Below are 16485 nucleotides of genomic sequence, written 5' to 3'. Positions count from 1 at the left end.
AAACCACCATTGAGAAAACAATTTCTTCTTGCACTCCCAATTTTCACAACTTCCAAGTTGTATCTTGGAGCTGGCTGGACATTTCAAAATAAATTTTGCATCAATAATGTGAATAGAAATGATGTGGGGTTGACAGAATTGGTTTGACCTTGACTTATTTTAAGGTTATGACCTAATTACAGACATTTAAACATTCTTTTTCACCATAACTCGACTAAGGATTGTCTGATCAGAAAGAAATCGCCATCTTTAGATACCCTAGAGTGTATTTACAATTAATTTACATCATACCCCTCCAAGTTAAAGGTCTAGGTCTAGTAATAAACCACCATTTAGGTTTTTCTCCCTTTTCTCTGCCAATGTCCAAGGAGTTTCGGAATGAAATTTTGCATCAATAATGGCAATAAAAAGTATGCGGGATGACCTAATTTTATTTGACCTTGACCTAATTGTTGAGGTCATGACACAATTAGAGACATTTTAACATTTTTCACCAAAATTCAATTAAGGCTTGTCTGATCGGAATAAAATTGCCCTCTCTAGATAACCTAGAGCAAAGCACATTTATGCTTAATTTATACAACACCACTCCAGGTTAAAGGTCAAAGGCCTGGTTGCATAAAATTCCCTCCTCCTTTCCTCAAGGGAAAGGATTTCCCTTGAGGATTTCCTTAAGGGCTGTTGCATAAACTACCCTTTGGAAATCCTCAGGTAAGGATTTCCTTAAGGGTGAGGAAATCCTTAAGGAGCCGTTACTACGCTTGGCAGACAATCAGATTAGAGGTATGAAGAGGTGTCCCAAAGCTCGATGGTGGCGAAGCAATCTGCAAACTGGCTTCAGGAAGAGACAGAAGCACTAGTGGAGGCTTTTCTCAGGCAAAAGAGACACAATACATTGTATAGTGAGTTGTATGATGTGTGTTGTTGAAGTACTTACAACACTATAACTATAAATCGTGCATAATTGTGACATAAATCCCTCGATTTGGGTTAGACCTGCCGTACCTGTACCAGACCACACCTTTACATTGGCCCAGATATCATGTGTTCAATACCATGCGATTGTCAGATCGATGGTTTATAAATAATTTTTTTTAAATATATTTTTTTGTGGAAATGACTGCTGTGGGATCAAAGATCTTTCGTATAATCCAAGTTATTCCTTAATACGATTGAAGATCAGGATGATGCTGTATCTTGGGCGTCATGCGGGTTGAGGCGGTCTCTGAAAACGTGTTTGTGACGTCTTGTAGCAAAAATCGTCTTCTTCGTGACCAATTTCCATGAAAAGCACCACATGGAACTCAAAAGTTGTTGTTTAAGGACTGAGGGGGGGGGGGATGGGGAGGGACTCCCTTGAGTTTAAGGAAAGTTTTAAGGAAAAACTTAAGGGATATTCGAATATGCAACGATTGTCAAATTAAGGATGTCCATAAGGGGAAACTTGAGGAAATATTTCAGTAAAAACTCAAATATTTCCTTAAGAATGCTTTATGCAGCAGGGCCCAAGTCTTCGACCCCTCGAGGAGTACTAAGCCACCACTTAGGCTTTTCTCCCTGTTTTCCTGCCAATGTCCGAGTTGTATCTCGGACACGGTTAAGACTTTCGGAATGAAATTTTCCAAGAATAATGGAAATAAAAAATATGTGGGGTTGACCCAATTTTATTTGACCGTGACCTAATTTAAGGTCATGATCCCATGAGAGGTATTTTAACATTTTTCACCAAAATTTGACTCAGGTTTGGCCAATTAGAACAAAATTACCCTCTATAGATAGCCAAGGTCAGGTATGGGAGCATGTGCCAGAACAGCGCGTCGCTGCGTCCACTTTCCGCCGGTACTCCAGGGGCCTCCGTCTGGCCATCCCCCAGGCAGATGCCAGGCCCATCCCCATCTCCTTGAGATGATGGTCAACCTGCTGCAACCATGAGGCACGTGGTCGGCCCACTGGCCTCCTCCACTCATGAGACTCCCTCGCTGAGAGAATCTGGTGAGCAGGATCAGCGTCAGGAAAACGAGCCACATGTCCATACAGCCGCAGCTGACGCTCACGGACTATGCAGGTAACAAATCTCATCCGAGTCTCTCTCAGCAACCGCTCGTTGGACACAAAATCCGACCAGCGATAGCCAAGGATTCTCCGAAGAGACCTGGTACCAAAGGAATTAAGTCTCCGTCTCAGATCCTTGGTCAAAGTCCAAGTCTCGCACCCATAGAGCAAGACTGGAAGTACCAAGGACCTGAAGACTCGGACTTTCGTCCTCCCGCACAGGTACCGGCAGTGCCACACCCCATGATCCAGTGAATCCATGACTCCCCAGGCCCGACCCAGACGTCTATTGACCTCCGGCTCACAACCTGCGGAGACATGAATATCACTGCCAAGGTAAGTGAATCTATCCACGACCTCAACATCCTCACCACAAACAGACACAGACAGGACAGCAGCATCCAAGATGTCACCGAAAGCCTGGATCTTTGTTTTGACCCAAGAAATCCGTAATCCCAACGGCTCCGACTCCTCATTCAGCACCTCGAGGGCCCCCAAGAGGATGTCTAAAGTCTCCGCAAAGATGACTGCATCATCTGCAAAATCAAGGTCCGAGATCTTGACATTGCCAAACGATGCACCGCAACTTGATCTCTCCGACATCCTCCCAAAAATCCAGTCCATACTGGATAGCCAAGAGCAAGGCGCATTTACGCTTAATTTACTTCATACCCCTCTGAATTAAATGTCAAGGTCAAATGGCAGTCTGCCAAAATATTGCAGTCAAGGTGAAATGGTGGTCTGAAAAAAATACCGTGCTTTTTTTTTGTCATTGCTCAATTTTTTCTTCTTCAAAAGGCTGTTTTCAATTAGACCTCTCCTTCATCCTGTGTCAAAAAAGTCCAACTGTTACATATATTTTCTCCATTCTCTTAATTCTCCTTGATTGCATTCCTCATGGAATGTCTTTCATCCATCTCTGGCCTAAAAAAAATTAAACCCCAGTTTGCAATGCATGTTCGTGTTCCATCAATCGTCATTTTTTTTCCAACTTCAGTGCCAATTCATCCCACCTACTTAAATCTACCTCTTCCTAACCCCTCACCTGTTATCCCCTCTACTTACCCCTCTCATCCTACCTCCACTCTTGGCATCTCTTCACTGTCTTCTGCTTCAGTATCAGCTCCTCCTCTGTTGTCCCAAAGTGTGTGGTGTTCTAACATTTGTGGGCTCCACTCGAACCTAACAGATATCTCACTCTCTCAATCAGTTCACACATCACCACAAACATGCTCCTTCCTTCCTCTCAGCACACCTCCACCTCTTCTCAACCCCTCAAATATAATACCTCCCCCTGTCCGCTCCCTTCTTCTTTACCATACCTCAACCAAGTCTCAACCTTCCCCTCTCCTCACCTCTCCCATCGCCATCCTGCACCTTGGCCGTGCCTGCTGTCACCGTCTCCCCTTCCTCTCAAAGCAACCTTCACACTCTTCCCCTTCCAAGTTTCCACTCACCTTTCTCAAAAACTCCCCCCTCACCCTTCTCTCTCCAATCTTCCTCCTCACTCTCCCTCCACAAATTTCCCCCCCTCACATCCACAAAGCTGCCTCCTTCCCCCACCCTCTCTCTTCCATCTCATCACTCTACCTCCTCCAATCTGCAACTGCCCTCTGCCCGCTTTCATATTTCTCCTCAATGTACCTCAACCCATCACCACCGAATTTTTTCTCCTCCTCATCCGGCCCTCTCCCCAAGCTCTTATGCAATCCCCCACACTCTTTCAACAACCCTCTTTACCTCCCCCCCCAACCCCTCATCCCTTGTCCTACTCTACCCCTCCCCTAAATCCAAAGCCTCCTCCCCTCCCTCTTCCTTAACAGTGTGAACCTCAAACATCAAGGGCCTTCGCTAAAACCTGACAGATCTTTCCATACAATTTGCCACTGATGAACCAGACATAATCTGCATAACAGAAACTTTCCTCCTTCAAGACATCTCTGACTCCCAAGTATCTCTCCCTGGTTACTCCATTCTCCAGGATGACGGAGTTGAGCGGCATCCTGGTTGCGGAGTTGCTCTCTTCATTACCAGGAATACCTCTGGCTACAGCTTCCCCTCCACTCCCACCTCATGTTTATATGTGTGTTGTACCGTCCATCAAACAGTGATGACTGTTTACATCAAGCTCTCCGAAAACATGGACCAACTTCTATCCTCTCATCCCAACTCTCTCTTCCTCATATGTGGTGACTTCAATTGTCATCATGCCAGTTGGCTAGGTGTGGGTCCCTCTCTCACCTGTCATGGCACTTCAGCAAAAGACTTCTTCGATTCATTGGGACTGACACAACCCATCAACTTCCGGACCCGGATCTCAACGAACAGTACGCCATCTCTTCTGGATATGATTTCAACCAATTTCCCTGAAAATATCTGCTGTTCTTCCTTTGCTCCAATCGGTTCATCTGACCACGTGCTTATCAAAGTGGACATCTCTCTGGCTGTTATTAGAGAACCACTTCAGTGCCCTCGAGTCTGGCATTTCACTCAGTCTTCCAGCAGGGTCTCCAAGCAGCCATCAAACATCTAGACTGGTCTCCCATCTCTACTTCCTTCAACATCAACTCGTCCTGGGAATTCTTTCAGAGAAACTTGCTCTCTTATACACAGATTTATTCCCTCTCATCTTCAGTTGTCCAACCCTTCCTCTCCGCTCCCCCTCCTCCCCCCCCCCCCGTGGTATACTGAAGCTTGTGGCGAGGCAGTTGTCCTGAAACAACTTGCGTTCACCTCATGGAAGGCTAATCCAACTGAAGGCAATCTCAGTTCCTTCCACAAAGCTTGGAAGAAGTGTGTGTCTATCCTCAGGAGAGCCAGAAAACAACATCTTTCTTATCACAAATCTGAACTCTCAAACCTGTCTCCCTCCTCCAAATCTTGGTGGCGTCTAGTTAAGTCTGTTTCTGGTGTATGTTCCTCCTCCATCTCCTCCCTTACCCCAAAATGGCAGCACGGCTGACACTGCACGTGAAAAGGCTGAATGCCTAAACTTCGTGTTTGCTTCTAAATCTTGTGTCCCAAATCCATCGCTTTCTGCACCCACCTTAACCAGTCACACCCAGCTGATCCTGGACTCTGTGTCCTTTTCTCCTGACAAGGTGGAGAGCTTGCTGTTTAGCTTCAGACCAGGTCACTCTACCCTGGATATGCTACTTCTGCTCTCCCAACAATGGATGGAGGTCCTCAATGACAGACATTAAATCAGAGCCATCTACCTTGACATATCGCGTGCTTTTGACACAGTCTGGCATCCTGCCCTGCTCACCAAACTCTCTTCCTCTGGTATCCAAGGACATCTCCACTCATGGCTCGCAGACATTCTCTCCTGTCGCAGCGAACCTGTGGTCCTTAATGGAGTTCTCTCGTCCCATCTTCCTGTCCAGGCTGGAGTTCCTCAAGGCAGTGTTCTGGGCCCTGTTCTTTTCCTGGTTTTCATCAATGATCTCTCCGACTCTCTGGAAAATCCTCTTTATCTCTTTGCTGATGAATCCACCCTCTGCCGTACTATCTGTCAAACCTCAGATTGGCAAGCACCAGCCTCTTCACTCTCTGCAGATCTTGATAAAATCGCAAGCTGGTCCAACATGTCTTTCAATCCTGACAAATCTCACACTCACTATGTCTCTCTGAAAGGACCATCTGGAACCTCCCTACCCTCCCTCCTCCCCCATCTACTTTTTCAACAATGCTCTTTAAGAAGTCCTTTCATTCAAGTTTTTGGGTCTCACTCTCTGCCATGATCTTTCCTTGGAACGTCACATTTCCAAGATGGCCTCCAAAGCCAGAAACTGACTTGGCATCCTCCGTCGTGCAAGGTCCTTTCTTGGCACACCTGAGCTCGTGATGACATACAAAGCTTTCGTCCACAGCCTGATGGAGTACTGCTGGTGCTCCTGCCTCTCACCTTTCTCGGCTTCATGCTGTGGAAACCAAGGAATTCAGGATTATTGGTATCTCCCAAGATGAGGCTGAGTCTTTGAGTCTGTCACTCTCACCACAGGCAGGTCGGTGGTCTTTCTGTCTTCTGCCGTCTCCTCTCCGGCCTCACCCCCCCCCCCCCCCACTCTGTCTCAGATATGAATCCCCCATATTTCCGCAGGTCGCTCAAGGTCCGCCAGCAACCCCCTTCTGGCAAAACTACCAAAATCAAGAATCACTGCTCATCTTCTCTCTTTCATTCCTCTTTTTTTCTGCCTTCGGAACAAACTCCCACACCCTCTTCAATCCCCCACTCTTCCCTCCAGGACTTCAAAACAGCTGTTCACCACAATGTCTTATCTTCCCCCTTCCAAAATCGTGATATTTTCTACTCCCGTTAATCCACCCTAAACCTCAAACCCACCTCCTTCATAATTTCCTGCTTTCCTTCCTGAAAGTTCCCTGTCATTTAAGGACCTGAAAGTCCCTGTCGTGTCCATCTTGTTTGCCCTGTGTACCCCACCCCATCCCTCTCCCTTCCACAGATCTCCTAATGTCTCTGTTCCCCACTGTTTTTTCCTTCCCTCTCCTGCCCCTCTTGTCTCCTGCTCCCCTTGTTGTATGTTCTTTTTGTGTTGGTTCTCATACGAGTCTCAATAGTGCATATAAAAATAAATATTAAAACATCCCAGACTGCTTGGCCTTTCCAAGATGTTCCTGCATCATAATGGTGTACGTGCATTGAGAAGTTGTGCTTCTGATGTTTGATTAGTGCCCTCAGCCTGCTTTTTTTGGATTGTGACCGAATTAACAAAAAACACGTTTTTGATCATAACTTGAAGAATTTTTCCTCTGGTTTTTAGGATGTTGAGTATTTTTGGATAGACTGTAAATGGGTTCCCATTTTCTTAACTTACACTCTATCCCTAAACGTTGAACGTCAAGGTCATAATGTGGTTCCAAACAAAATATGCCATCATTGGATCGTGGGCCAAGGGTAAGTCTTGGGCAATAGCTGAGGGTAAGCTGGGGGAGGCTAACCCTTGGCAATCACTTTGTGATCGCAGATATGTAGTTAATTATTTATACTTCTACTTTTTTCAACCTTTGCTTCTTTCTAACCTCACCAGTGGCAGTAAAGGCATTTGATTTTTTTTAATCACATCTGGATTCTTGGTGTCTTTGAAGGTAAGGACCTCATTTCACATGTGGAGATGAAGATGCATCAGCTACATATCTTTTGGTTCCCTTTATTTAGTTATTATTTTTGTCCTGTTGATAAAGCGTGAAGCAAGAGATGAGGGCTGTCTCTCTGGGCATATTCGATACAAGGCCACCTTTTTCCTGGCTTGCTGACTTCCCCCATTCATGCGGTGAATGCACTGCCTAATTCACAACAGAATTCTTTCATTTCCACTCCCAGTAGAGGCAATTCCACATCCAAAGGCTACTGGCAGGGTGGCAAAAGCAGCTCCCCATTCTGCTGACTTGAAAATGATCAGATACTGGCCTAACACATGGAATATGTCTTTAAATCCAGGAAAATCTCATATTGTCACCATATCTCTCCAGAAGGATCATCAAATGCACACTCTTACTCATTTCCACAATCAACAGCTGGAAGAGTTCAACCTCTCAAACTTCTGGACCTCACCACAGCAATGACCTTGACTGGGAAGATCAAAAACCCTGGCCTCCAAAACCAGATACAGACTCGACATCACCCATCATGCCGAGGCTTTCCTTGGTAAATTTGAACTTCTCACAGCCCAAGATAGGCTTTTGTCTGAAGCTCAATGGAGTACTGCTCTCCTCCTATGGCCTAATGGTCCAGTTTGATACCTGTCTCTCCTGGATGCTGTGGATTCCAAAGCTCTCAACATTGTTGGTATTTTCCACAAAGAATCAGAAATACAGGATGTCTCTCATCACAAACAGGTTGTTAGACTCCAATTTCTATCGCTCTCTTCAGGCCATGGTCCTTCTGCTCTTTCATCCCTGTGTTCCTCACCAGTTCTTCCAGTTCACACACTATATTCAAACAAACCCCTCCTCGCAAGACTCCAAAAATCCAGGCTCATTGTTCACATTCACTCCTTTGTTCCTTTCTTCTCCCAGTTGTAGAATTTCTTTCCTCGGTTTGTTCAATCCAACTCTTTCTTTCAGGGCTTCAGTTTGGCAGTACACCACCATCTCAGGTTATCCTCCATTCCTACCTGTGATATTTTTTATCCCCATTAACCAACCCTTATTTCATCTCATGTATTTTCAGATTACTATGTTTCCTTCCCTCTTATCCTGTCCATCGATTTCCTTGTATGCACATGTTGTCCTGATGTTAGTGTGTTCACCTATTACCTCCACCACTGAAGGTGGATGGAGGCTGTTTTCACCCCTGTCTGTCGTCTGTCTGTCTGTCTGTTTGTATGTTTGTCTGTTTCTCTGTCTGTGATCAGAATATCTCAAAAAGTTGTGGACAGATTCAAACGAAATTTGGTGGAGAGGTTGGGTGTGTCACAAGGACGAAATTATTCGATTTTGGAGAAGATCCGGATCTGGATACTAGAATTTTAAAAGTGATTCTTCACCATTGACAGATAGAGATAAAAATGATATGCACAATATCTCAAAGGGTTATGAAGAAATGCAGATGAAACTTGGTGGACAGGTTGGGTGGGTGACTAAGATGAATTTATTCAATGTTGGTGAAGGTCTGAATCCGTATCTGGATATTCGAATTTTTTAATTTTTAAAGTGATTCTTCAACATTGAGAGATGGGGCCAAAAACAATATATAGCATGATGTTTCAAAAAGTTGTGGACCAGTTATGACAAAACGAGGTGGATGAGTTGGTTCGGTGACAAGAAGAAGCCGATTCGATTTTGGTTCAGGTCTGGCTCCAGATCCACATCTGGACTATCAATGGGATACAATGTGTGAACTGGTCAGCCTGGTGGAGGTATGTGCTCTACTGAGTGCCATTGGAGTTCCCTCTGTTCCATCGTTTTTTGATGAACCTTAACTTTGTATACAAGAGACATTAAGACAAAACACATCATGGATGGAAGCTTAAATGGTAGCCTGCACACTTCCCCTTATGGGTCATTGCCTTTGATAATTTAAGATATCTATTCTCATCACTACCGGATTTATGGGGTGGCCAGGTGGGGCCATGGCCCCCCACATTTAGGGCCCCCCCCCACAATTTCGATGACATTTTGAAAATTCCTTGAAAATGTGCTTCTAAAGTTTTATTGTCGGTGAATGAAGATTGTAAACTCTTCGTAAGGATATCGTTTCAAAATTGTCCGTCATTGTGAGGGTCCTTTTCAAGCCGTTTCTTCCACGGTCCACAGAACAGATCCAGAGGTCAAAAATTCCCGGAGCAAGCCTCGGGCATTGGGGGCCTGCATTCGGATCTTTTTTTGGATCGATCATCGATGCTTCGGATGGTTGAACGTGGCCAACTAACTCCAGCACTGCCCGCCAGAGCCCAGCAAGCACAGACGGAATACAGAGGTCCAGCCAGAGGAGAGGTGAAAAGGTGAAGGTCGATGTGGTAAAACAAGGCCAGGCCAGCACAGCACACGGCCGGCAGGGGTAGTATTGTACACACTGAAACTGCGGCTGGCAGGGAACGCTCTCAGTACCCTGCTTACTGGCGCGCACAGCACAGTAACACGGTGTGACTTTCTATGTTTCAGGTGTGTGAAACATATTGTTGTTCGTGATTCTGGTCCGTCCCACGTGCACTCTGACGATATCTCGGTTACTCGGTACCTACCAGCTGCAGAAACCACAATGAGCGGCTTCGGTGACGACAGGCACAAATCCAGGGCTCCACGGAAATATGACGGTGGTGCTCAAAACTGGAAACGTTCCAAGGAAAAAGATGAAAGACACATGGCTGTCGTTGACAAGACCCAGAAAATCTCAGAGTTTTTCACTCCTGCACAAACAGGCGATTCGTCCATGACAGAGGCTGGAACACCAACAGACGGAACAAGCGGATTTGGCAACGCAACCCCCACGTCAAGATTCGCCCAACATCTGGGAAGGTTCCACCGATGAAGAACATGCATCAGATGAAGAAGCGCGAGATATACTGACTGATCGTGGACCTGGCTTTGCCAATTGCATTGGATGTTGGCCTCCTGAGCGACCATCATCAGAGATGATCGACAACTGGGCATCACGAGATTTGGAGCCCCCTGCAGAATTCGACTGGTCCCTTTGATTGATCCATACAGTTCGTTGAAGGTAGGAAACGCTGCTGCTCCAAGAATCTTTTTTACCGTAGACTACAAAATGGAGAGTCCGTGCAAAGGTCCTGGCTTTGCTTCTCCACATCAACCAGAAAACTGTACTGCATCGCTTGCAAGCTCTTTGGAGGCGCTACTGCCCTGGGCGGGGAAGGATTCAATGACTGGAAGCATGCCAGTGGTTCTATCGAGGTGCATGAGCGTTCGCATGTACATTGTGCGAATATCATCCGCTTGTCAGACAGAGCAACATCCAGAGGTCGTGTGGACACTGAACTCGTCAAACAGGTGAGTGAGATTGCGTCCTATTGGAGGGAGGTGCTGAAACGAAGTGTGAGCGTGATATCGTTTCTCACTGAGCGTGGTCAGCGTTCCGTGGATCGGATTAAATTGCTGGGTCACGGACGAATGGTAACTACCTTGGTTTAATGGAATTACTTGCGGAATACGATCCATTTTTGGCACAGCACATTCAGAAATATGCCAACCAAGGTAGTGGCCACACCAACTACTTATCATCTACGACATGTGAAGAGTTGGTCTCCATCATCGGAAAATCTGTTCTGGATAACATCCTCGCTCGTGTGAAAGAGGCAAAATACTTCTCTGTGTCAGTCGATTCTACTCCTGACAGAAGCCACATCGACCAGCTCACAGTTATTCTACGATACATCGAGAACGAGGCTCCATGGAGCGTTTCATGACCTTTCTAAGCAACACAGGACACACTGGACTCCAGCAAGCGACGGCATTACTGGATTTTTTGAAAGCCACTGGATTAGACATCGCTAATTGCCGAGGACAATCTTACGATAACGCATCTAATATGAGTGGCCGATATAATGGGATGCAGGGAATGATCAAACAGGAGAACCCTCTCGCAATAGTTGTGCCATGCGTGACGCACTCACTGAACTTAGTCGGTCAGTCGGCCGTGGGATGCTGTAGACCTGCGGCAGCATTCTTTGAATTCGTGGAACAAGTGTATGTATTTTTTGCAGCTTCCACGTCACGCTACGCCAGATTATTTGACGCCCTGAAAGCCAAAGGTCTGCAAGTACCAAAGCGCCTCAGCGACACTTGCTGGTCGGCTCATTCTGATGCAACCCAAGCTCTTGTCGACGGTTACAGCGAAATCATGGATGTGCTCGATGAAATCGCAAACGATGAACAACTGAATAGTGAAACAAGAAACACCGCCGAGACACTTCACCAAACGATGTGCACGCCCGAGATAGGGTTCTATGCTGGTTTCTGGTCTACTGTCCTTGGTAGATTTGATCGTACGAGTAAAACCCTTCAGTCGCAAGCTACCGATCTCAACACAGCCGTGCAGCTCCTCAAGTCACTGGCGAGCTTCGTGCAGTCATTACGCGATCAGTTTGATACATTCGTTGTTGACGGAGTGAAGCGCTCAGGTACGGAGGAATTCACTCGCGGATCGTGTAGACAAAAGCGTAATGTCCGCCTCGCTCCCTTGGACTACGGACACACTCCAGAAGTAGACCTAGACGCCAAGGAGTCCTATCGCATCAGTGGATACGTTGCAGTGATCGACGTACTGCTGTCGCAGTTGGAAAAGCGTACAAACGCTTACAGCGAGATGAGCGACAGATTTGGATTCCTGCGTGCTCTTGTTCAACTCGAAGTGGAGCAGATTCGAGAGTCATGCTCGAAGCTCGTCAAGCTGTATCGGGAAGATCTATCACCTGACCTCACAGAAGAAATGATTCAGTTTCAAGCCATGATGGAGTCAGAGCCAGACTCGGGCCGTACTGAACTCGAGATGTAGAGTTTTCTCATCGAGCGAAAACTCACCGATACTTTCCCAAACGTGGAAGTGCTGCTTCGGATTTACCTCTCACTGATGGTGTCGAACTGCTCCGGGGAGCGCTCGTTTTCGAAACTCAAGCTTATCAAGAACCATCTTCGCTCCACGATGGGGCAGCAGAGACTGGTCAATCTGACCATCATTTCAACCGAATCCGATGTGCTCAATTCCATGCAGGTTGACAGTATCATATCTGAGTTCGCTGCCGCAAAGTCGCGCAGGAAGCTTGTCCATTGATTATGGCACCGTGTGTATGTTCATTGATGTGGATGACACTGTCCTATATTTGTGGTCGCTGGAAGTCGGCTATTAATCACCATTTCGGATTTCTCTTGTCCAGAGGGTTTTCTGAAGTTCGAAGATTTTTAGTCGAAGTTCGTAGTATGATTAATGACAGCACGTCGTTTGTTATTTTCTTATCCGAGTCCATCTCTATCTCTTACTCTTGCAGCAACAGCATTTTTGTGATTTGATTTTAAAATGAGCTCAGAGATAAGTCATCAGCTCATAGATAAGTCACCAGCCACATTAATAGCAATCCGTCCATCTTGTCATATTTAATTGTAATTTGTGAACAGATATGCCAAATCATTCCTGATCAGGATCTGCCAAATCTATAGATACAAGTTCAGTTGTTGATGAAAAAGCAGTTATAATTGAAGTTGTTGATTAATCCTCAAATTTGGCCCCCCCCCCCCCACAATCATTGTGCCCACGGCCCACCACATGGTAAATCCGGCCTTGATTGTCATATTCTCTTTTCGCTTCTCTTAAGCCTGGTTAATGGTTAAGGTGGCTAGCTTTAGATCTTCGAGTCTTAAGCTCGAGCCCCTGTCGTAGAACTGTCGTTCTGTTAAATAACACGAGGTGGGTTGACTCAGCCTGTCATCCTCCTGAGGTTGGCAAAATGAGTACCAGCTTACTGACAAGAGGGGGCACTGCATCAGTGGCACAGCCGTGCTCCCAGCAATGATGCAACCAGCAGCCATAGGCTGCATACAAAATAATAAATAATTATATCTTCTCTTCTCTCCTTCTTTCTCCATTAAAGCAAATCAAAAAATCCTAGTTTTGCAGTGAATCAAATGACAAAGTAAATTTGGAATTGTAATCTTTGTTTTTTGAGGGAAGGGCGATGATATGAAAATTCGAGCTAGATAACATGACTTTCCACAAAAGTTCTCACAAACAAACTTGTTGCACAACACAAGCAAATAATTAATCAACAACAAAAAAAATGGCATACATGTGCAAATGGTGAGATGAAGGAAGAAATGCAAACCAATCCAGCATCTGAAAAAAGGCGTGCAACTTCTGCTACTCGCCGAATGTTCTCCTCACGATCAACAGGTGAGAAGGAGAGGTTCTTGTTAAGTCCATGTCGGATATTATCGCCATCCAACGAGTATGAGGGTATTGATAGTGATATTAGGTACTCCTCTAAGGCAAAGGCCAGTGTCGTCTTTCCAGCACCAGACAGACCTAGGGACACAGAGAGAGACATAGGTTTTTACAGACCAAGAAATAATATAGTGGGCTGTTATCTAAATGGTCAGCATACAGTGGCCATTTGGAACTTCAAAGGATTATGTCAATTCAGTATTTTGAACAGATTGTTTTTCAGCCAAAGGCATTGAATTGAATGTTTCGGGGAGTTAAGCAAGTCTCATCTTGCATCATTTTGCTGGGTTTCTTCGACACCATGTATGGATATATGTAAATTGCACATGTGAAATATACATCCCAGTTTTTATTTTGAAAAAAATTTTACACAGTTTTGAAATGAGAGTTTTTGAAAAGGGTTTCACAATATCCCAAAATCGAAATTTTGCTGAAAAGATATAGAATCTTTCCCGCAAACGTGGATAAAAACAGCCCACGATGTCCTCTATTAATAACAATATGCTCTCTGTGATGTAACACTACGTAATGGGCAATAAAACAAAATGGCAATTGTAGGTAAAGACAGGGGAATAAATAAAGATAAAAGAACAATATGATAAAAGATACATCAATGCAACTGACAGGTGAACTGCTGCTGCAATGCTTGCTGACTGTCACCTGTAAACCAGAGTGTGCATCCTCGAAAGCCACTCTTTTCCCCGACTACTTGACCGCGTTTGCTGCGACTGACATGTTGAAACTGGTACACAACGTTGGTAGCTCGCTGTGAATTCTGCTGGAACATTTGTAAGATGTGGAAGGGGACATAAAGATAAGTTTCAGTTGAAATACAAGAAAAAGTGAACGCAAACAAACTGTGTCTAAAACTTGCAAACAGCATTTCATCATTTTCCCAATCCATTTCACAACCATGCTATAGAAAAAAAAAACTCTCTGAAGCTCTTCACATTCCTAACACCGAGCTTCTCTCGATGTTTTCCCCTCTTTTGCTGTTTAATTGAAGCCTTTCTATTTATTCCCACAACTCTTCTTGCTCTTTACTGTTGCAATGCCAACTTACCATCATGTTGGAGAGGGAAAGAGAAAGAGAAAGAGAAAGAGAGAGAGGGAGAGAGGAAATCACCTATGGAAACAATGACCTTTGTTAAGGCAGAACGTTACACGAATAAAGAGCTGAACGAGAACGTGAGATTGTGATTAGATTTTGCAAAGCAGATAGTTTTACAAAACAAAGTGCAAAGTTCATGAACCCGGTCTTAAATAATAAAAAAAACACTTACCCGATTTTAACGTGGAACAACAATTCAGTTTACAACATTGACAGACACAGATATTATTGTGTTGGGAAGCATTACCTGTCAGCATCGGTAAAGTGAATACTTATCACGCAGTTGATCGCTTTCCCTTGGTCAATTGAATTCGATGCAAAAGTCATAAACAACAATTTAACATCATCATAAAACAGTAAAGATGGACTTTGTGCAATGGACCATTTCTCTGTTGACAAGAGATCGTTGTGCAATGGAACGATGGGTGGTTACAGGTGATATAGGGCTGACAGAATAGCTGAGAGGCTGTCTAACCTGGGTTTGAATCCTGACCCAGCTATAAACTGTCATCCTTTTGTTTCACAGGCAGGGAAATTCATCAATGTGTGCACCATCGCTTGGATGGATGTTAAACAGGCATCCCATCTGCCAGCATTCGTTTGTCGATGATAAAGATTCCATGGTGTCCCTCATGAAGAGTAGCCGAGCTATTGCCAGTATCATGGCAAAATTCCAAATTCCTTCCCTAACCACCAGAGGATATTGCACATCCACACCTTCAGCCAATGATGCTACCCCACAGCCTTGTGCTATGTACGACCAAAGAAGAAGACAGGTGATAAAGCTCTTGTCTCTCTGCCTAAGTGTCTGTGTCTACAGTCCACCTTTTCCTCCTCCCTGCATTCTTGAATCCACCACTCCCTCCCACCCCCATAATATATCGGCATCTATGGCAATTTTCCTGACTGACAACCAATAAGCATGGCCCACAGCTTGATTGCAAATTCAGTGTGAGGTCACCAAGCAGGCTAAAAATGTGCCCATATAAGGACATCTGTCTGACTGCATTGACAAATGAGCGTGCCCCATGGTGTGCTTAAGTGGGCCCCTTGGGGACTTTATGAAAGTGCGGATAATGTGGACACTTGGATAGTCTTCGCGTGGGGCACACTTGCTGTAGTCTTTGGTTGGGTCATCTTCAGGTGGTGTGTGCCTGCTATCTTCCTCGGTTGGTTGGTCTTCTTTGGTTGAGGTGGTCTTCGGTCTTTGGTTGCTCGGTTTTGGGGTTGCTGCGGGCTGGAGCAATGTCTTTGGTTGGAGTTCCAGCTGGTTCATTGTGGGGTTTGCGAGTCCTGGAGGAAAACACCTGAGGTATCAAAAGATTGAGACCCGCGCCATACTGCTGCGCGCCTGGACTGAATCAGACCCACACCACGTGGGTATGCAGTGTCGAACAGAACAGGTTTCTTTGTCTTGAAAATATCGCCTCTACAGGGCCTTCAGAAACTATTCACACCTCTTGACTTTTGTCACATTTTATTGTGTTGCAGCCTGAATTTAAAATGGATTAAATTTAATTTTTTTTTTTTTATCAGCAATCTCAACAAAATACCCTATAATGACAAAGTGAAACGTGTTTTTCAAAATTTTTACAAATTAATTAAAAATAAAAAGCTGAAATGTTATTGATAGTATATATATATATATATATATATATATATATATATATATATATATATATATATATATATATATATATATATATATATATATATATATATATATATATATATACATATATATATATATATATATATATATATATATATATATATATATATATATATATATATATATATATATATATATATACATATACACACGAGGTGTGTTCAAAACGTATCCAACGTTAATTTTTCGTGCGTAAACAAATGAAGCTAGGGATGCATGGTTTGGTGCACGTAT

The 16485-nt window shown here is 44.5% G+C and overlaps 1 protein-coding gene across 5 annotated transcripts in view; it reads right to left on the bottom strand.

Moving 5' to 3' along the window:
- LOC147027037 (bifunctional 3'-phosphoadenosine 5'-phosphosulfate synthase 2-like) overlaps positions 1-16485 on the bottom strand; it is a 100935-nt gene that overhangs the window by 69454 nt on the left and 14996 nt on the right. The window contains exons 1-3 of one of the 5 annotated variants that reach the window (XM_085883130.1): positions 14532-14641; positions 14129-14246; positions 13314-13549 (exon numbers count right to left, since the gene is read on the bottom strand). In XM_085883130.1, the coding sequence (XP_085739256.1) occupies positions 13314-13549; positions 14129-14246; positions 14532-14537 (360 nt within the window). In that variant the 5' untranslated portion in view covers positions 14538-14641. Of the gene's footprint in view, positions 1-13313; positions 13550-14128; positions 14367-14531; positions 14642-16485 lie in introns of those variants that run through there. The other 4 variants (XM_085883131.1, XM_085883128.1, XM_085883129.1 and 1 more) reach the window with 4 other exon arrangements.

This window comes from Eptatretus burgeri, chromosome 5 (assembly GCF_056783735.1).
Source record: "Eptatretus burgeri isolate ZD-2024b chromosome 5, Ebu_testis_v1, whole genome shotgun sequence".
NCBI classification, from domain to species: domain Eukaryota; kingdom Metazoa; phylum Chordata; class Myxini; order Myxiniformes; family Myxinidae; genus Eptatretus; species Eptatretus burgeri.
The sequence above is the reverse complement of the archived record's forward strand: the minus strand, read 5'-3'. Positions and strand labels throughout refer to the sequence as shown.